The sequence below is a fragment of the Eptesicus fuscus genome, chromosome 3 (assembly GCF_027574615.1).
Source record: "Eptesicus fuscus isolate TK198812 chromosome 3, DD_ASM_mEF_20220401, whole genome shotgun sequence".
Lineage (NCBI taxonomy): Eukaryota > Metazoa > Chordata > Mammalia > Chiroptera > Vespertilionidae > Eptesicus > Eptesicus fuscus.
The window spans coordinates 5,609,884-5,631,167 of NC_072475.1; the positions used below are offsets into that span (position 1 = coordinate 5,609,884).

General features: G+C 53.8%; 1 protein-coding gene across 1 annotated transcript in view; it reads left to right on the top strand.

Moving 5' to 3' along the window:
* The window catches only part of PCP4 (Purkinje cell protein 4), a 54,885-nt gene extending 45,154 nt beyond the window's left edge, over window positions 1-9,731 (top strand). Inside the window, exon 3 of the mRNA XM_028151889.2 lies at window positions 9,330-9,731. Within this exon, the coding sequence (XP_028007690.1) occupies window positions 9,330-9,457 (128 nt within the window). The 3' untranslated portion in view covers window positions 9,458-9,731. The remainder of the gene's footprint in view (window positions 1-9,329) is intronic.
* Window positions 9,732-21,284: the final 11,553 nt, after the last annotated feature.

Sequence of the window (21,284 nt, forward strand, 5' to 3'; positions counted from 1 at the left end):
AGACCTCGTCGCCGGCCTGCATCTCCCTAGAAAACATAGGCAGTTTGGTTATGTTATGCACAGAGTGGTGGCCTCCCTAGAATGTATGTGTCAAAGCCCTAACCCTCCAGTATTTCAGGATGTGAGTTTATTTGGAAATCGGGTCTTTAAAGAGGTGATGACGTTAAAATGAGGCCGTGCAGGTGGGTTCAAAGTTAGTATAACTGGGTTCTTATTAGAAGAGGAGACTGGGACACGGACGCATCCAGAGAGCTGACCCTGTGGAGGACACAGGGAGATGGCGGCCGGCTGCTGGTCAGAGAGAGCGGCCTCCTCACCCTGCTGACGCCGGATCCTGGGCGTCCAGCCGGCAGAACTGTAGGGAGACACATTTCTGTTGTCCAAGCGGCTCAGTCCGTGCCGCATTGTTACAGCAGCTTGAGCTGACCCATACAGCCGGGGCGCATGATGTTTTTCTGATGGAAAAATGAAGGGAGTGGGAAGTCTAACATCAGATGGGAAAAACATTCATACAGCCACTGTCTTATTTTGTTCCCTTAATGCATTTGGGGGGATAACTGATCTCATCAGTGTTCATTCTCTTCCAGGGATGCATTTGATGATGTAAATATCACAGCTGGGGAGTCATTTTATAAAGCCAGGGGCAGGCAGCTGGGGGCCAGAGGAACGGGACATGGGAAGCAGAGGACCCAGGGGGCCTGGGAGCAAGCTGCCGCCTTCAGCCTCCCACAACCTAAGTGTGGTGTGAACAGAGAAGACGGGGTGTGTGTGTGTGTGTGTGTGTGTGTGTGTGTGAGAGAGAGAGAGAGAGAGAGAGAGAGAGAGAGAGAGAGAGAACCTCTATTTTAGGGCAAAAGAGGATTTCTATCTCCTGGAAAAAGCAGTGAGCACCAAAGAAGGTGCGAACGTGGTAAATGGAAAGTTAGCAGAAACGGGAATTGCATTTTTATTTGACGCGAGAACACTTTAGATGCAGAAAGCCCCCTGCCTGCCACCGCTAATGCCTGACCCTGCTCATTAATCTCTGCTGCTTAGCGAAGACCTGGGAAATTGCAATTCTCCGCACCAGCAGCCCCTGTCCAATAAACCCTGAGCCAGCGGGTGGGAACGGGCATTGCTGGGAGCCGGGCTCCGGCCGCCTGGGGACCCCCTCTGCGCAGCGAAGGGGGGCGTCCCACCAGCCACAACCAGCGGAGATACCGCTGCGTCCCCTGGCTCTTAAAAGAACACGTGGTGTTGGTTTTGTCATGGCTTTCATAACACGGTGCTGGGTGCATTGGGGGGGTGGGGGGGTGGGGGGGGTGTGTGCTAGGCCTTTAAATTTATTTTTATTACTTCTTTCCTTGGGAGGGATTGACCTTTTCTCCAACAGTAGAGGCCTTGTTCTCTGAGTATATTTTGATCCAGTTTGAGGCTTAAGGGATAAAAATTCTGATCCGCACTTGATTTTCTTACTTGTCTCTCTGCTTTCCTGGCCTCGCGGGCCCGGGTTTGGGTCTTTGTGGAGGAAAGCGCACCGGCTCTCTGTGGCCCTGGGGGGTGCCCTGGTGCGGGAGAGGGTGCCGTCCTGCTAAGAGGCCGGGAGGCAAGCACGGGGTCAATGACCTTAACTAGATCAAGAGTGACACAGGCGACAGCTGTTAGTTCTCTCCCAGTTCCTATTCCACTCTGAAAGAAGGTGGGCCATTCTGAGGACCTTGGCATGCTAATGCCCCGTTTGCAAGGCATACTTAAGTTAAATGACTGTTATTTCTGGGTGGCGTGCGGAACGTGGGTCCTTTTATAGTTCCTCCCAATCAGGCAGACTCCCACTCAGGACGATTATAGCCCAATTTACTGCTGAGGCGCAAGTCTCTGATCCATAGGGTTAGGCCTCAGGAGGTAATTTGTTGCTATAAAATAAATCTGAAAATGTGGCGAGTTATAAATATGTAAACGAAAGCCTTTACCACTGTGTGTGTGTGTGTGTGTGTGTGTGTGTATGCGAGTGTATGTGAGTGTGAGTGTGTGTATGTGTGTGTAAGCCCTTGTATTCATGACTTACTGTTCTAGGCAAGGACTTTACCTCGTCATAAACTCAAAACACATCTGAGTCCCTTTAATCGAGCATGGAGGTTAATATGATATGTTTTGGAGTGATGTGAGCTTCATTTTTTTTTTTTTTATTACATCTTGGGCTGTTCAGGATCCATGAATAGCTCTGTTTTGCCCCGGGTGACTGCACGTCTGTTAATTTCTAAAGAATTTATGCTAACGACTTGAAGTCTGCTACTTCGGTGGTGAATGCGTAAGTCAAGACTAATTTTTCGAGCAGCGAAGACTAATTTTTCAAAAAGTGTTTCTTGCTGACGATGGGCTCCCGGTGCCCCTCCCTCCGGGGCAGGGGTCGTAGGCTGGCTTGGGGACAGGATGCCTCCTCTCACACCATCTCCGACCCCGAGGCCTTACCGACCGCCTGGACACACGCTCTCCCGGTCACCGCTCAGTTTTATTTCTGCATGTACCTTCCTACTGTCCATTTCCCCAGGAGAGCAGGGGTTGGCTTTGCTGTCTGCTCTCTCCAAGCGCCTGGCACAGTCCTGGGCCCTGAGTACGCATGCCAGACCCTCTACTAAAGGATGGAATTTGGTATCAGTTCTCTTGGAACCCCTGGGGAACAAGCAGATTTTGCAAAGTAGTTAGGGCATCCTATGTTTAGACTTGGATCACATGCTAGATTCCGCCCCCCCCCCCACCCCCCCCCCCCCCGAAACATTAGCTGGGCCCTGTGTGAGCGGCTGAGCAAGGCCGGCGATGCCTCCCCTCATGGAGCTCACACTGCGGTGGGTGATGGACCACAGCACAGGGAGGAGAGGAAGGAGTAGTGTAAGGGAGCCACTCCCCGTGCAGAACTGTACTGTGGGGTGAGGGGATGAGGTGCGCCCTCCTGGTTCCAGCAGACATGGCCGAGATCGCCTCTCTGGGTTTCAGCAGCAGAAAGGGTCCCTGGTGCTGTTGGTGGGCACCCTGCCTCTGTCCTGGAGGGGAGGTCGGGAGGGGCCCCTCAAAGGGCCCCCCTGCACACTGCTGTTTCCATCGCAAGGGCACAGCAGGGGAGCCCCGGCAGGCACCTCAGTGACATGAGTTTGCGCGGCGGAGGCTCTGCAGAGCGGCTCTGAGGCTGGGACCTGGCTGTGGTCCCTCCAGGTCACACCCGGCGTCATCCCTCGCCCCTGCTGAGTCAGGGTGCTCAGAGCTGTGCTTTGCCAGCTCCCGGGACCCCTGTGCCACTGAATCTAATTTGCTGTCTCTTCCCCACCACCCGGGTCCCCCTCCTCAGCCTCACACGCCCCGGCTGGCTCGGAGGGAGGAGGAGCAATGCAGACCTCCCCCAGGGGACGCTCCACTCCTGAATAAACAGAAGGGAGCGATTCCTGGCACCCCAGTGCTTTGCTCTTTAGACACGCTCCTCTTTTCCAAACGAGGGAGGAATCTACTACTAGTATACATCACTTTTGGCTAAAGATATTAGTTTAAGATATAATTGTGAAATTTGTTTTTATGGCCTGTCCTACTGTCTTATGATATAGTCCCTAAATACACATAATTTTCTGCATCTTCATTTATCATTTGTCAAAACATATTGCTGTTTTTTGTTTTGTTTGTTACTACCAGCAGGAAAAGATGAATCAGGCCCTGCCAAAACGTCAGGCTGCAGCAACACTTTAACTCTAAAAGGGGAACCTCCCGTTCTTTCTGAATCCAAGTTCACTTGTCCCTCTTGCGATCATGACACAGTAGACACAGGGGTTCCCGGGAGGAAAAGGACTGGGGACTCTAACTCGCCCCGTGAGTGACAGTCCCTAGCGTGAAGGTGCTGCCTTGGCGGAGTCATTGGTACAAATGGGTGGCTGCTGTGAGCACGAGGGCTGCTGTGTGAGCACGTGGACTGCTGTGAGCACGTGGACTGCTGTGTGAGCACGTGGGCTGCTGTGAGCACGTGGGCTGCTGTGTGAGCACGTGGACTGCTGTGAGCACGTGGACTGCTGTGTGAGCACGTGGGCTGCTGTGAGCACGTGGGCTGCTGTGTGAGCACGTGGACTGCTGTGAGCACGTGGACTGCTGTGTGAGCACGTGGGATGCTGTGAGCACGTGGACTGCTGTGTGAGCACGAGGGCTGCTGTGTGAGCACGTGGACTGCTGTGTGAGCACGTGGTCTGCTGTGTGAGCACGTGGGATGCTGTGAGCACGTGGACTGCTGTGTGAGCACGTGGGCTGCTGTGAGCACGTGGGCTGCTGTGTGAGCACGTGGACTGCTGTGAGCACGTGGACTGCTGTGTGAGCACGTGGGATGCTGTGAGCACGTGGACTGCTGTGTGAGCACGAGGGCTGCTGTGTGAGCACGTGGACTGCTGTGTGAGCACGTGGGCTGCTGTGTGAGCACGTGGGATGCTGTGAGCATGTGGACTGCTGTGAGAGCACGAGGGCTGCTGTGTGAGCACGTGGACTGCTGTGTGAGCACGAGGGCTGCTGTGAGCACACAGACTGCTGTGTGAGCACAAGGGCTGCTGTGAGCACGTGGACTGTTGTGTGAGCACGTGGGCTGCTGTGAGCACGAGGGCTGCTGTGTGAGCACGTGGGATGCTGTGAGCAAGTGGATGCTGTGTGAGCACGAGGGCTGCTGTGAGCACGAGGGCTGCTGTGTGAGCACGTGGGATGCTGTGAGCACGTGGACTGCTGTGTGAGCACGAGGGCTGCTGTGAGCACATGGACTGCTGTGTGAGCACAAGGGCTGCTGTGAGCACGTGGACTGTTGTGTGAGCACGTGGGCTGCTGTGAGCACGAGGGCTGCTGTGAGCACGAGGGCTGCTGTGTGAGCACGAGGGCACTGTGAGCACGAGGGCTGCTGTGTGAGCACGAGGGCGCTGTGAGCACGAGGGCTGCTGTGTGAGCACGAGGGCGCTGTGAGCACGAGGGCTGCTGTGTGAGCACGTGGGATGCTGTGAGCACGTGGACTGCTGTGTGAGCACAAGGGCTGCTGTGAGCACGTGGACTGTTGTGTGAGCACGTGGGCTGCTGTGAGCACGAGGGCTGCTGTGTGAGCACGTGGGATGCTGTGAGCACGAGGGCTGCTGTGTGAGCACGAGGGCGCTGTGAGCACGAGTGCTGCTGTGTGAGCACGAGGGCGCTGTGAGCACGAGGGCTGCTGTGTGAGCACGAGGGCGCTGTGAGCACGAGGGCTGCTGTGTGAGCACGAGGGCGCTGTGAGCACGAGGGCTGCTGTGTGAGCACGAGGGCGCTGTGAGCACGAGGGCTGCTGTGAGCACGAGGGCTGCTGTGTGAGCACGAGGGCACTGTGAGCACGAGGGCTGCTGTGTGAGCACGAGGGCGCTGTGAGCACGAGGGCTGCTGTGTGAGCACATGGACTGCTGTGTGAGCACGTGGGCTGCTGTGAGCACGTGGACTGCTGTGTGAGCACGTGGGCTGCTGTGTGAGCACGTGGGCTGCTGTGAGCACGTGGACTGCTGTGTGAGCATGAGGGCTGCTGTGTGAGCACGTGGGATGCTGTGTGAGCACGAGGGCGCTGTGAGCACGAGGGCTGCTGTGTGAGCACATGGACTGCTGTGTGAGCACGTGGGCTGCTGTGAGCACGTGGACTGCTGTGTGAGCACGTGGGCTGCTGTGTGAGCACGTGGGCTGCTGTGAGCACGTGGACTGCTGTGTGAGCACGAGGGCTGCTGTGTGAGCACGTGGGATGCTGTGAGCACGAGGGCTGCTGTGTGAGCACGAGGGCTGCTGTGTGAGCACGTGGGCTGCTGTGAGCACGTGGACTGCTGTGTGAGCACGTGGGATGCTGTGACCACGTGGACTGCTGTGTGAGCACGAGGGCTGCTGTGTGAGCACGTGGACTGCTGTGTGAGCACGAGGGCTGCTGTGAGCACATGGACTGCTGTGTGAGCACAAGGGCTGCTGTGAGCACGTGGACTGTTGTGTGAGCACGTGGGCTGCTGTGAGCACGAGGGCTGCTGTGAGCACGAGGGCTGCTGTGTGAGCACGAGGGCACTGTGAGCACGAGGGCTGCTGTGTGAGCACGAGGGCGCTGTGAGCACGAGGGCTGCTGTGTGAGCACGTGGGATGCTGTGAGCACGTGGACTGCTGTGTGAGCACGAGGGCTGCTGTGAGCACATGGACTTCTGTGTGAGCACAAGGGCTGCTGTGAGCACGTGGACTGTTGTGTGAGCACGTGGGCTGCTGTGAGCACGAGGGCTGCTGTGTGAGCACGTGGGATGCTGTGAGCACGAGGGCTGCTGTGTGAGCACGTGGGATGCTGTGAGCACGTGGACTGCTGTGTGAGCACGAGGGCTGCTGTGTGAGCACGTGGGCTGCTGTGAGCACGAGGGCTGCTGTGAGCACGAGGGCTGCTGTGTGAGCACGAGGGCACTGTGAGCACGAGGGCTGCTGTGTGAGCACGAGGGCGCTGTGAGCACGAGGGCTGCTGTGTGAGCACGAGGGCGCTGTGAGCACGAGGGCTGCTGTGTGAGCACGAGGGCTGCTGTGTGAGCACGAGGGCGCTGTGAGCACGAGGGCTGCTGTGTGAGCACATGGACTGCTGTGTGAGCACGTGGGCTGCTGTGAGCACGTGGACTGCTGTGTGAGCACGTGGGCTGCTGTGTGAGCACGTGGGCTGCTGTGAGCACGTGGACTGCTGTGTGAGCACGAGGGCTTTTGTTTGAGCACGTGGGATGCTGTGAGCACGAGGGCTGCTGTGTGAGCACGAGGGCTGCTGTGTGAGCACGTGGGCTGCTGTGAGCACGTGGACTGCTGTGTGAGCACGTGGGATGCTGTGAGCACGTGGACTGCTGTGTGAGCACGAGGGCTGCTGTGTGAGCACGTGGGCTGCTGTGAGCACGAGGGGTGCTGCTGTGAACACGTGGGCTGCTGTGTGAGCACGAGGGCGCTGTGAGCACGAGGGCTGCTGTGTGAGCACGAGGGCTGCTGTGTGAGCACGTGGGCTGCTGTGAGCACGAGGGCTGCTGTGTGAGCACGAGGGCTGCTGTGTGAGCACGTGGGCTGCTGTGAGCACGAGGGCTGCTGTGAGCACATGGGCTGCTGTGAGCACGTGGGCTGCTGAGAGTACGTGGGCTGCAGGCATGCACATGCAGGTGCACCGGGCACTTGCTCTGCAGCCTCAGCTCGGGTGCTGATGCTCATGAAACATTCGACAGCACTGACTTGCGCCTCAGGAAACTCCTGCCCCTCCCGACCATCCCACCCTTAGGAGCTCCCCAAAGAAAGGGCCCTGAGCTGTAGATCAAAGTGTGAATGGCTCCCTGATGCAGGAGACCATCCACGTGTCACCTGGGCGCTCGTGGGTTAAAATAGATGCCCCCAATAGTCCCCAGCCACCCTTGCACTCAAAACCTCTGCTTTTAGAAGCATCGGCAGCAAATCTGGGATAGAGGAAAAATATTCTACTGATTTAGGTCATGGAGCGATCAATCGGCGAGGCTTGCAAAGCCGCATCCTCTCCTCCCAGATGGAGGTGTGATTGCAGAGCTGTAGGCAGGACCCTTTAGGCCCTGGGAAAATCAGAGGAGGCTGTGCCATGATCTGCAGAAGCAAAGTCACCCAACTAGCTGACTCTGAAATGAGTGCCTGTGAAATAGATGAGAATTTCTATTTTCTATCTTGCTCTTTTGTATGTATGCATGTATGTATCTATCATCTACCTATTTCTATCTCTATCTATCTATCTATTTATCTATCTATCATTTATCTATTATCTATCTTCTATCTATCTATATCTATCTATCTATCTATCATCTATCTATCTATCTATCTATCTATCTATCTATCTACCTATCATCTATCTATCATCTATCTGTCTGTCTCTGTCTGTCTATCTATCTACCTACCTACCTACCTATCTCCCCATCTCTAAGATAGAGACTGAGAGCTGTTTTAGAGAGCTGAGCAAGCTGGAGATCAACCTGATTCACGTCTCGGAGTCCCAGTGTCCCGCACACCTGGGCTACCTGGACATTATCATCCCGAGTCACTGAGAGAGGAAGGGAATGAATGGACCCACGTAGGTTCAAGGATGCACTCAGCTGCCTGGTGACAAAGTCAGGACTAGAGCCCTGTCCCTGCTCCCCCTGGGCCTTCTATCCTGTCTCCATGTCCCCGATTCTCCTGTCCCCAACCTGGACAGCACTCCTCACACTGCCGGGCTCCAGGTGCAAGCCCAGGTGCAGGGAGGCTCTTGGCCCCGGCGCCGAGTGGGGGGTCCTGTCCCCAGCTGTGCCTCGAGCTGACGCCAGGCTCTTACTTGTCACTTCATCTGTAGACCAAGGAGCTGGATCTCCACTCAGGCTGCACGTTAGAGCCACCTGAGTGCCTTCTGGGAAAGTGGGCGGTGGGGTCCGGCCTCTGAGGCACAGATGGTCCAGCTTGGTCTTGCTCTCAGGAGCCCTTCCCACTGCGGCTGTGCAAAGGGGGAGCCCCGAGTCTGGGGTGCGCCCAGTTTCTGTATTTAAAAAAACAAGGGTGCCTTTGGTGCCTCTGATGATTCGCTTTCACTGGACTGAGGGGTTTTAAGATTCTCCCCTTCCATGACTAGAGCATTTTACTTATTTGTTTGTTTTTGGTGTTTGGCGAAAAGTAAGGTGCCCAGCACAGAGGGACACCAGCTCATGTTTGCACTTCGATTTGGCTTCTACGGTGTTTTCAACCATCGTTGCTGTGAATGCGTTAAACCCTCTGCCTTAGCAACACACTGCTGAGCCTACCCGCTAGAACAAGTGTTAAGACTTGTGAAAGTTCAGCCTCATTGTGAAGGTCACACGGTGCCATCCATCTGTGACGGCGGTAAGAACAGAAGCCTTAATTCCATAAGCCAAGCTCATGGGCCGTAAAGTTCACACAGAGACTCGAGTCTAACTCGGAGCTGTTGTGAATGTCCGCTGCCCCTGGGTCACTATCCGTGGCACTGTTCACACTGTATCTACATGAAGTAGCAGGAGGGAGGGATAGCGCCGCCCTGTGTCTAACACTGTCTATAACATATGAACATGAGGAGCAGAAAACTGTGCAGACAATGTCTGAGGGGCTGAGACTGGCCTTGAGTTTCATCGTCCCTTGCAGGTGTGGCGTTAGGGCAGCCGGAAGACGGCCGACTTGGATGAGGGTCAGGACAGGAGCCACTGGACTGTGGTTTGCACACTCGGTCTTGTGCTGGGGGTGGCGTGCCGCGTGGCGGCCTGGGGGCTGTCCCTTCCAGAGCTGCCGCCTGCCATCCTGCCGGCTTCTGGCTCAGTGATTGCCTTCTGTCTGTGTTTTTCTTGCTACAGATGGGCAGAAGAAAGTTCAAGAAGAATTTGACATCGACATGGATGCGCCCGAGACAGAACGTGCGGCCGTGGCCATTCAGTCCCAGTTCAGAAAATTCCAGAAGAAAAAGGCGGGGTCCCAGTCCTAGCAGGGGAGCTCCTTGCTAGTCTGCCGGAAGACACCGAGTTCAACCATCATCCGTCAAGCAATGAAAGAAAACACCCTCAAGAGCCGTCATCTGCACACAGCACACGCCCCACAGCCCCACATGCATGTACAGAGACCCTGACACTCACTCACGCCCTGTAGAAGGTATAGGCCATGCCGCTGAGCGTGGCTTTATCTCTGTGTTCATCTCCAGTATCATTCCTCCTGCAGCTGCTTTCCTTGGTGTTGTAATAAAGTGGATCTAAGATGCGTGATTCAAGTGTCAGCCTCTGTATCACCCTTTCTATTGATCCGTGACGTGCCCACGGCTGAAGGACTGTAAGCCGGATGTCTGTTTTCTCCTTCCCTTAGGAATGGAGCTGAAACACGGTGCCTCTGTCCTTTCTCTCTTCTGCTGAGGGCGAGAGGCCCATTCTCACCTGCTGGCCTCAGTTGGAGAGTCCTAAATGTATGGCGATGGCAAGACATTGTCTTCTTGCGATGGGAAGAGAGCCCTCCACCCAGGGGTGCCAAAGACGCGAGGTTTTGCTAGGGAATCATGACCCATCCAGGAGAATGAGGGGCGGGTTGGGATACATCTGCGTTCAGCAGGTGTCGTCAGGTTAGCTCAGCAGATTTCAGAGCTCCAAATGGATGCCCCACGGGTGAGGGCCATTCTGCCCCTTACCTGCAATGCTCTGCACCTGGGCTTCAGGGGGCATCTGCACCTGGGCTTCAGGGGTCCTCCCGTCTCCCCCACCTCTGAGCTCTGCACCTGGGCTTCAGGGGTCCTCCCGTCTCCCCCACCTCAATGCTCTGCACCTGGGCTTCAGGGGACTGGTCCTCCCGTCTCCCCCACCTCTGAGCTCCTCGCACTGTGATTGGCTACCTCTTAGGGTTATTCGCCACACCTGCAACTTGGAGACACTCTGTCTTCTCTCCCGTCCCATCGCTCCCCCTGCAAAGCTCACAGGTAAGTAACTTTGCACACCTCACCTCCAAGGGCTCCACAGGCAGCAGAAATGGTCCATTGGGTGGGGAGGATGGAGTCAAGGGCCAGGGGGTTAGTGTGTGCCTGCCTTGGGGCACCAGGTGGCAAGATTCCCCCACCCCCTGCGTCGGGCAGTTGTTTGAACTTCGTCAGGAGAGAACCTGTGTGGGAGTCACACCTCGCCCTCGGCACCCCGAGAAGCTGCATGACAACACTGTTCCTCTGCAGGGTGTCGGTGTGTTCCCCTTGGCAGCTCCTTAACCGAGGATCCTGGTGGAGGGTGAGAAAGGGTGGGAGTAAGAGGGACTCTGTGTGTGCATGTGTGTGTGTGTGTGTGTGTGTGTGTGTGTGTGCTCACATGTGTGTGGGGGTGCAGGTGGAAGGTGTGGCGGGAGCTGCGAGCAGCATGAAGGTGATGATGGACAGAGGCCAGCTGCTCCTGTTTGCCATCACGAGGGCATAGGTGGAGACGAGCGGCAGGCTTGGGAGGATTAACTGTCTAGAAAAATCTATCTGAAAATGTGTTTATTGTTTTGTGTAAGGAGATTTCTCCTGCTGGACAATTCTCAGTTACGGATGAGGGTGGGTGGGGGCAGAACCTCTGGGTTCCTCGTATGGGTTTCTAATAGAGAAATACTAACTAGAACTACTTTGGCTCTAGGGATGAGGCAGGGCTCCCTGGGGCACCTAGTGGACTTTGGTCTCCACTGAAAAGGGGAAGCAGGTTGAGGGACACACCATGGAAAGCTTCCTGAGGGGTGTGTGTGTGTGTGTGTACATGTGTACGTGTACATGTACAAATGCCACATAAATGAGAAGGGTGTGATGTAGGCTTCTGTGGAGTTCCCTGAAGTACCGATGGAAAGGAAGCTGGGAACAAAACAAGTGCTTACATAACTCAGATACAATCCCTCCACACCCCGTGTTCCCAGCACCCCATTGTTCCTCATCCTCTGAGCGTTTCACAGACCGGAAGCAGGGCCTCCCTCACGGGGTGTGTCTGCCCTGGTGGCTGGGCCTCCTCCCACTCTGACCCGCCTGGAAGCAGACCTGGTTTTATAGTGAGGTTGCTCCCCCTGGAGGGGACCATCCCTGCAAAGCAGGACATCCCAGGGAGTCCAGTGTCCCCAGGGACAGGCAGCGCTCACTCAGCAGCAATGGCCCATCGGTGCAGGAAAGTGGGGTGAGGGCTCTGATGGTGGGAGCGGCCCCTCAAGTGTTCTGATACAACTCCCTCACCCCGATCACAGGTCAGGGGTACCGCTGACCTCCTTTGAGCCACAAGGATGAGTCTAATTTTTTACCTCTCAGCTGGATTCACGAGAGTGTGGAACTCCAGCCAACAGCAAGCGGAAGATTTTAATCTGCCTCCTCTGCCTGGGCTTTGGGGGTGTTGAGTCTATGACCTCTTAACGCCCAAGGGAGGCGGAGTGGCCTAGGCTCCAGGCTTCAGAGGGCCCTTCCTTCCCCGTGGGCTGCAGTGTTCACCCTAGAAGGAAGGAGGGAACGCCCTCAGGTTGCCCCCAAACAACTTGGAGCATCACTAATTCAACTGGGCTTCACACATATTTATTAAACTCCTACCAAGCGTATGTGCTTGGTGCCATGGCCATCCCCCATCCAGGTGCGTGGGGAGAGGCCAGATGAACAGATGCTAAAATGGGGAGGTTCATGCTGCAGCAGGACAGGGGGGAGGCAGCTCAGGCAGGCTCGGCCAGGCTAGATCTTCCTGTGGAACTGCCACCCTCAGCGATCCATCAGAAAGATGATGGGAGTTCCAGGTGTACAAGGGTGTGTGGCTGGTTGCTGGAGAACTGTCTAGGCCAGTGGTCGGCAAACTCATTAGTCACCAAAGCCAAATATCAACAGTACAATGATTGGAATTTCTTTAGAGAGCCAAATTTTTTAAACTTAAACTTCTTCTAACGCCACTTCTTCAAAATAGACTCGCCCAGGCCGTGGTATTTTGTGGAAGAGCCACACTCAAGGGGCCAAAGAGCCGCATGTGGCTCGTGAGCCACATTTTGCCGACCACGGGTCTAGGCAAAGCCTAGGAGGAGGAGGTACTGAGACTTGCAGACCCAGAGGCACACTTTATTAGAACATCCCATCTTGGAGGATGTGACTCTGCAACCCCGACTTGGGCAAGGAGCACCCCAACACTTGAGACTTGGAACTGGATCCATCTTTGATGTATAGGTCAGTCGGCCAAGAGACTGCAGAGAAGTTACCTACCTTGAGAAGCTGGTTTCCTTATCATCAAGGCGATGATAACATCTACTTGGCAAGAGGCATGGAAAATGTTAGGAATTAAAATGAGATTAAATGCCTGAGAGCCTGGCTTGGTGTAGGTGTCTAATAAATGGCAGCCATTAGTAATGGAAGACCTATGTGATAAAGAGACAATCATTGCCTCGATCACCAATACCTTTCCTCCTGACTCAGACCAGCCCAGGGTTCCATGGGCTTCTGCTCCTCTTGGCTACAGCCAGGTGGGTCAGTGGTAGAAGCCTGACCCAAGAGGTGAGCTCAGCCCATTAGAATTCTTCTCTTGTGAGTCTGGCCTAATGGTCATGGGGAATGGGCCATGACAAGAAGTTGCTGAATTGGAGCCAAAGCTAGCTCGTATTGTGGCAAAACAAACTTTTGTTTTTGTAGGAAGTGGCAAAAGCCCATTTGGAGAGAGATGCAGAGGATGCATGAGAGGATTTGAGCTCCAAGATAAATGGGCCCACAAGAGACAGAGGGTAACCTAGACTGAATTAGTCCTTTGATTGCAATGGCAGACTCATGGAAGTGGTCATTGAGGTGGGGTGCCGTGGTCAGTCTTCTGTGTCCAGTATCTTGTCAGCTGAGGCTGCTATGAGAAAATTCCATAGACGGAGTGGATTAAACAATAGACATTTATTTCTCACAGTTCTGCAGGCTGGTAGTCCAAGATGAAGGTATTTGCAAATGTGGTTCCCCATGAGGGCTCTCTTCCTGGTTGGCAGAGAGCCTCCTTCTTGCTGTCTCCTCACATGGTGGAAAGAGCGAGCTCTGGTGCTTATTTTTCTTATAAGGGCACCAATCCCATCATGGGGTTCCACCCTCATGACCTCATCTAAACCCAACCACCTCCCAAAGGCCTCATCTCCTAATACCATACCATTGGGAGTTAGGGCTTCACCATGTGAATTTCTGGGGGACAGACATTCAGTCCATAGCACCCACCTTTGCAGGAACAGGGCTCCTGTTGTCATACACTATAATGTCATCAGACTGGATAACACATTGGACTCCATTCACTGCCCAGCTGGTTTACTGCATGGCTCAGATTCATACCCACTGCCCGTCACTACTTCCTCTCAGTTGTTGCTTTAGCATTAGCTCTGTGTCCTTTGTGGCTGTGACCATGGACTCCATCACATTGCCCTTTTGGAGGTAGTTTGTTCTTTTGCAAACTAGTAATCGAATAAGAATTGAAGGATGAATGAAATGCTGCTTTATGTGGCCTCGCAGGGAGTTAAGGGTCCACAGAGCAGGGATAATAGTGGGTTTGGGCAGGGCCCTAGCAGGCTTTATGGAGAGAACAACCAGAGAATTGTCAAAAGTGGAACTACAGAACTGTTCTCTCTGCTCCTTGCCCTGTAGAGTTGACCTAGACGTGGAGATTTGGAACCCCCCAAACTAACGATTCTCATTATTTTCTATGTGCCTGTGCTTCCCTTCTTGGGGGAACAGACCGCCCTGGACCTCTGTGGTCGGCAGAGCCAAGCTTTGGCCTGATTCAGTCACTACTACTGGTGATGTCCTGTGCAAGAACCGTAACTTCCTCTGGCCTCAATTTGCTCCTCTGTAAAGTGGGTCTATAAGAAGTCCTCAGGATGGTAGGGAGGGAATGGAGCCCTTTCTGTGTGTCAGGGTGAACAAGCTTCTGAGTAGTTTATGTGTATTATTTCATTTAATCTTAACTATCTTATAAAGTAGGTACTTTATCCCCATTTTACAGATGAGAAAAAAAAGGATCAAAGAGGGTAAGGACCTGCTCAGGGTTGTACAGCTAGTGAGGGAGGAGGTGGGACTTATGACCTGGGTCTGAGAGCCCGCAGTTTTGACCCCTACATCACCCAGTACGAGGCATTCAATTCCAATGTGTCTTGTAACTTACAAGATTTCTTATCCACATAGGGCACCAGTGGGAGTCCACAGTCTTCAGTGATCCCCACCATGCCTCCCTCATTCATTCAAGTCCTGAGGGGGTCTTCTTGCCTCTGAATTCCAACAAGGATGGTGGTAGATAGAATAATGGCCCCTTAAGGTGTCCACATTTTAACCTCTGGAACCTGATACTATGTTATCTTACACGACTAAAGGGTCTTTGTGGCTATGATGACGTTAAGGGTCTTGAGATAGGGAGATTATACTGGTTGTCTGGGTGAGCCCAGTGTAATCACAGGGTCCTTAGAAGAGGAAGGCAGAAGAATAGTGTCAGGAAAATGACTCCAGAAGTAAAGGTTGGAGTGATGTTCTTTGAGGATGGAGAAAGAGGCTACGAGCCAAGGAGGGCAGGCACCTCTAGCGCTGGAGAAGGCAGGGAAACACATTCTCCTTGGAGCCTCCGGAAGGAACTCAAGCCCTGCCCACCTTGATCTGACTCCATAGACCTTCCTGTGGACTCCCGACCTCCAGAAGTGTAATATTAAGTGTGTGTTGTTTGACTTTACTAGGTTGTGGTAATTTGTTACAGCAGCTGCAGGAAACTAATACAGTGGTATTTTTTGTGCATGTCTCTCGTGCCTTACTTGACACTTGGTGTGCTCTTTGAAACTTAGCTGCTATGCTGTGTTAAATCATCGCCCAAGCTAACGGAGAGGCCTTTCGCATGGTGGAGGAGGACCATAGATTTTCCATCTCCATGAAGACAGCGCAGACACACAAGTGGGGTTGTGGAGAAATCTGTTGGGGTCTAAAACCCTAGAAAGATGACTGGCAGATCACTGTGTCGCCAGTGGGGTGGAAGTCACACAACATTCTCGCACCCACAGTCTCGGTGGGGCCCCCTCACGCAGGGAGGTGTTGACGGCTGAAGCCAGAGGGCAGCGTGATGGTGTGGGCAGCTGCCATTACCAGACAACTGTGGGCAGGCCCCTCACATAAAGGCGCCCTGCCATGGAGGCTGGCCTGGGCAGCGCGCTGCCCCTGCAGCTGTCCTCACGGCTCAGGTGTAGCTCAGGCTCTTTTGTGTGATTTGATTGCACCGCAGCCAGCAGCCTCTGCAGTGCAGGGCACTGAGCCAAGCCGATGGGGATGGGCGTAGCGGCCGTGGAAATGGCCTCGCGGCTGCAGAGCTGTGAGCAGGAGGGAGCAAGCGAGGCAGGCTCTGCACCATTTGCAAGGTCCCTGCGGCCTCCCGGCCCCACACTGCCGTCCGGCTCCCAGCAGAGGAAGGCACGCATGGCCATCCTCCTCCTGCTGGTGAAGGGTGGGGGGGGTAAAGCAGGAAGCAAGAGATGCTTTATTAATTTGATAGCCTGGTAGGTGAGCATGTGACGGTGAGGGAGCTCCAGGGTGCTGTCAGGTAGTGGCTGGGTGCAGCTTTTGGGATTGTTTGGGTCTAAATGGACTGTTAACCTAAAAAATAAAAAGGCCTTTCAAAGGGAAAGGCGAACAATCGTTGAGTTGAGATCAACAAGAATAGCTGTTCCGTAATCACTGATTCAGGCAGAGGCTCAAGCAGCGCTCCCGTTAGGAGGCAAAGGCGAGGGGTATTGATGAGGAGGGGAAGGGGCCGCTCCATCCGCAGAGGGAAGGCACTTCTATTGGTGCGAGGAGCGGCACAGCGACGTTAATTCTAAATGATGCTCTGAATTGTCAATCCCGTAGTCACCAGCCCAGGAGCCGTCATATCTGCTTCCTTGTTATCTTTGCAGTAGTCTTTGGAGCACACGGTTGCTTAAGCTCAGTCCAAAGGTCGCTTTGCCCTGTTCTGACGGTCCGAGTAAGAGCCCGGCAGTTCCTCTGGCATGGCACTCCGGCTCGTTTATATTATTGGTTACAGAACACGGGCCTTTTGTGGCTCCCCCGTGAGCTGCCGGCTCTCCATCCAGCTCTTGTTACTGGGTACTCTCACCCCCTCTGCAGCTGCTTAGGTGCCTCCTGTTCATCAATCAAACAGCATCCAGGCTGCACGTCGCCATAGCGATCCCGTCCACCCTGCGTCTTACAAACAAGCAAAGCAAAGCCCGGAGAAGCGGGGTGGCTTGCCAAGGCCATGCGGCCAGGCGCCGCCCCAGAGTTCTTCAGGGCCAGGGTGTCACCGGAGGAAACGACCCACAAGCAGGGCCCGGGCAACCCACCCCCCACTTTCCATCAGAGCCTCGAGGGTGAGGCCCCGCCTATGCCCAGCCCGGCCAGGTGGCGCAGCCTTTGCTAACATTCTCTGGGAATGGAAGCAGAAGGGAGATCAGCCGCAAATAAACCGAGGGTCACTCCGTAGCTATTTTAGTCCGAATCTCAGAAGAGCGGAGGGGAGGAGGCCTGGCAGTCAGGATGGAAGCTCAGCTGCTTTAACCAACACCCCAAATAGCAGTGGCCCCACAGGAGGCTGTCCGACCTGAGACAGCCTGACTGAGGCACTTCCAGGGCCCCGAGGGCAGCTGCTGGGATCAGGACCAGTGTCCCTTCTGCCTGCGCATCCCACCTCCCTTAGGTCCTGCTGCTGCCCTCCTGGGTTAGATGGGTCCCCGGGTGTCCCCTCTTCAGTTCCAGGAAGAGGGCACGGGGCGGATGACCGGGAGGATGGCTGCAGAGGGGCGGTGCACAGTCTGCCACACGGGCCTCTTCTGTGGCCTGACGTAGGGACAGGAGCATGGACATGGCCCACGTTCCCCAGACAGTCGGCGTCTGTCCTCTCCTCTCACAGCGGTGGGATGCCGATGCTCTCCCTCCGGCCTCTCCTGTCCCAGCGGCCCCTCCTGGCCCAGCGGCCCCTCTTGGCCCACACTAGTCATCCCAGCTCATGTCACAGCCTCCTCCCACAAGGGCGGGTGGCTCCCAGGGCTTCTCCAGCTGCATGCGGGGTTGTGGGAGCGAGGGGCGCCACTGCAGCTCAGTGCGGTGGGGTTGACGGGAACTGGGATAGCCATCCTCAGGCCAGATGGCTCTGCTCTGAAGCCCTTCCCTCCTGCCTCCCATGGTTCCCTAGAGGGGCCAGCCCTGAATGGGCACACCTACCCGCTCAGTGATGCACTCCTGTTGGCTTTGCTCCCTTCCGTTTCCTGTCCCCACTTCCTTTCCCTTGCTTCCTCAGATAACCTCCCAGATGAACCTCTTACATTTAAATCCTTGCCTCAAAGTTTGCTCCGGGGGGAACCTAACCCAAGACATATGGCCAGGGAGACGTGTGGGCAGTTCTAGCTAAACTCCAGGTTCCAAGGATTCTGCACCATATGGACCATATGTTTTGTTTACACCATATTTTTCACAACTTTCTTTTATGAAGAAATCTGCCTCTTAATATGAAATTGGGTAAGAATCGACTTAGTTCTTCTCCATCAAGAGTTGTTATCTTCCTTTCCTTGGAGGAAAACCTCACTTGTAAGGGTGAAGGGAAAGGATTGGGCGGGGAGAGGGAGGGTGGTGGAACCAATCTGCTTAGCATCAGACTCTGGCTTAGTCCTGTAGAAACAAAAAAGATAGAGATATTACCTCTATTTCCCCTGCAAGGCTCATTCCAATGGGAGATTCAAGATGTAAGTATATGAGCCTGGCCGGTGTGGCTCAGTAGTTGAGCATTGGCCCATGAACCAGGAGGTCACCGGGTTAGGGCACATGCCTGGGTTGTGGCACAATCCCCAGTAGGGGGCGTGCCGGAGGCAGCCAATTGATGATTCTCTCTCATCATTGATGTTTCTATCTCTCCCTTCCTCACTCTGAAATCAATAAAAAAAAAAAAAAACGAAAATAGGTAAATATATGAGAAGGAAATGAGAGCCCGAAAGAGCAGGGCAAGACGTGACCCAGTGGAGCTGGTGTTTTTGAGAAAGCAAGGGCGTCCTTGAGACATGAAGAGGTCTCCATGCAGAATGGGAAGCCAGATGCTTCCAGGACTGGAGGGCTGGCAGGAGGAGGAAGGACGTTCCAAGAGTGAGGGTTACAACGTCCATAACAAGATCAGGCATTTCCACATCAACTTCACCTCCTTGATCACAGGAACTTCAGCCACGAAACCCTCCCTCCTGGCTCCTTGGGAATTGCATAGGCAGCTTCTCTCCACTTGTCACGTTAGCAGATCAGGAATTTCATATCGCTTCAGGGGCACTGCTTTCTTCATTGATTTGTTGTGACTTGGCGCTCTGGTCTCTGGGATCTGCTTCTGCATCTCGGGATAAACAGGGATGGTGTTCTCCACATAGGTCCACCCAGAACAGCTCCTGAGCTTGGTCCTGTCTCAGTTACCTCAGGCTCTCTGCCCGAGGGGGACTTGCTTCCCAGGCGGCTCCCTGACACCTTGTGACAATACTTCTCTGGTGGACACAAGCTCTCAGTGGTCTGGCTACAGGCAACCTTGAGGCTGTGGTCTGCACGGAACTGAGCCTGTCCCTCAGCACCCATGCTATTCATGAAGAACTATTCCAGTTGACGGACACAACCAACAGGGGGTGAGGGCATAAGTGGGGGGAGGGTTTGGGGGGATGAGGACACATATGTAATACCTTAATCAATAAAGAAATTTAACCCTTTGCACTTGCTTGCTTTTTTCTCGATTCCTGCTACCGATGCTAACCGTGTCGAGTCACACTCGACATCCGAGTGCAAAAGGTTAAAAAAATCAGTTCCATTTGGGATGAGACTGACTGCACTGTGGCCCATCACAATTTCCCGTGTCCCATCTCTCCTCTTTTCCTGTGGTTTCTAAGCCCCAGGCTGACTCCCCACTTCTCTTAATGGGCAATCAAACAAGAAGAGGTGTCTTCCAGAAGATTATATCACCTCTATCTTGCTTTAAAGTGGGTGCTTAACCTGCATGGAATCAGTCCTGCGTGGCTTAAAACAGAAATTTATTGTCTCACATTTCTGGAGGCTGAAGTCCACAATGAAGGTGTTATCAGGGTGGGTTCCTTCTGGAGATACTGAGGGGGGATTTGTTCCACGCCTCTCCCCCGATGTCTGTGCTCCTGCAGTCCTGAGTCTCCCTGGCTTGTAGACACACAACTCTAAACTCTGTCCCCATATTCACTTCTTCTCAGTGGATCTGTGTCTTCTCTTTCTTCCTGTCATAAGGACATCTGTCACCTGATTAAGGACCCATCCTAAACCCAGGATTATGTCATTTAGAGATCTCGACTTAACTTTGTCTGCAAAGATTCTTTTTTTCTTCTCCACATGAAGTCTCTTCCACAGATACTGGGGATTAGGATTTGAACATATCCTTTGGGGGTCTATTCAACTGTACATGGTTTGTTTCGTTGTCAGTCCTAGAGCAGCACACAAGTGCACCCACATTCCACTGGCCGGAACTACTCACACACAGCCGTCATTGCAAGGGAGCCTGGGAAATGTCTTCCTGTTTGCTCAGAGGGAGGAAATAGACATGGTGGGCACCTGGCCAGTCTCCGATGTTGGTGATGCTCAAGAAGCACGTATGCTCTGCCAGGTGCCCTGCTAAGGACTTTGCAAGGATGATCTCATTTTAATAATTTTCATCCTCACAAGAAACCTCCGAGGTAGATGCTCTGAGTTATTCAGCTTTCAGATAAGTAAACAGAGGAAACGCAAATCATTTTGAATGATTTCAAAAGCAAGCTCATTTATAAAAGGCGGAACTGCTATTGTCACCAGGCAGACTGTTTTTAGAGCCGGCGCCTTTAGCTCCTGTGTGACGAGGCCTCTAACTGGACGGACTCCTGGCTATTTGTCCTGGTGGGACAGAGCTAGCACCCTCCCCGACATGACACGGCCTGCTCTCAGACCTTCCTTTGCTCATCGCAGGGACCGACCTGCCTGGAGCAGAGCCCTGCCTCCCTCTGGAACATTCTCTCCTTCACTCCGCAAAGGGTCAGCGTCCTTTCCTCCACAATAACCTGTTCCAGGTCACCTCCGTGGACACCGGTAAAACAGCCAAAGTTCTTACTTTCTAGTCCAGCAACTGGATGACACCAACGGGCACGACTGACAATGCAGATGTCCCACGTGATTGAAGTAAACGGTGACAAGCTCATCTGCCGGATGCGTGCACATCCAGCACCGCTCCTGACTCTCTGAGTGAGAGGATGCTGCAAAGTCATCTCTACTTCGCCTGCTCACGGACCTGCATTTCTAGGCAGGTCAGCTCGAGCATAATCTACCTCAAGCTGCAAACATCAATTGACAGCCTCTTTGAAGAGGATCCAAACTACCTTGTCTGAATAGAGCAACACAGCACACGATGGAAAACTTTCTGCTGGCATGCGGCAGTCCAAAGAAGTTACCAAAGGATGCTTGCACTTCATCACTGGTTATTGATCCAAATCGGCCTTGTACACAGAGCAGAGCAAGAAAAGTACTTTTAAAGAAATCAAGTCCAGGAGAGGAGTGAGGTTGGAGGAAGCATAAGAAGAAGGAAGAAAAGAATGAAAAAATGGGGAGAGAGAGGCAGGAAGGGAAAAGAAAAAGGAAACAAATTAGAAAAGAAAAATAATTTTTCTCTAGCTTGGTTTTGTGGTAAGAGAAGACGTTTCTCACTATGCCCTTGACCAGTGCATAGTTGGGGGATATCCATGCCCGCTAAAAGCTCTCTGAGACCTGCCCTCAGTTTCTGCAGATGCAACCCCTCAGTATAACAGCTGGAGAGCTGTGGTCAGTCCATGGATGGGTT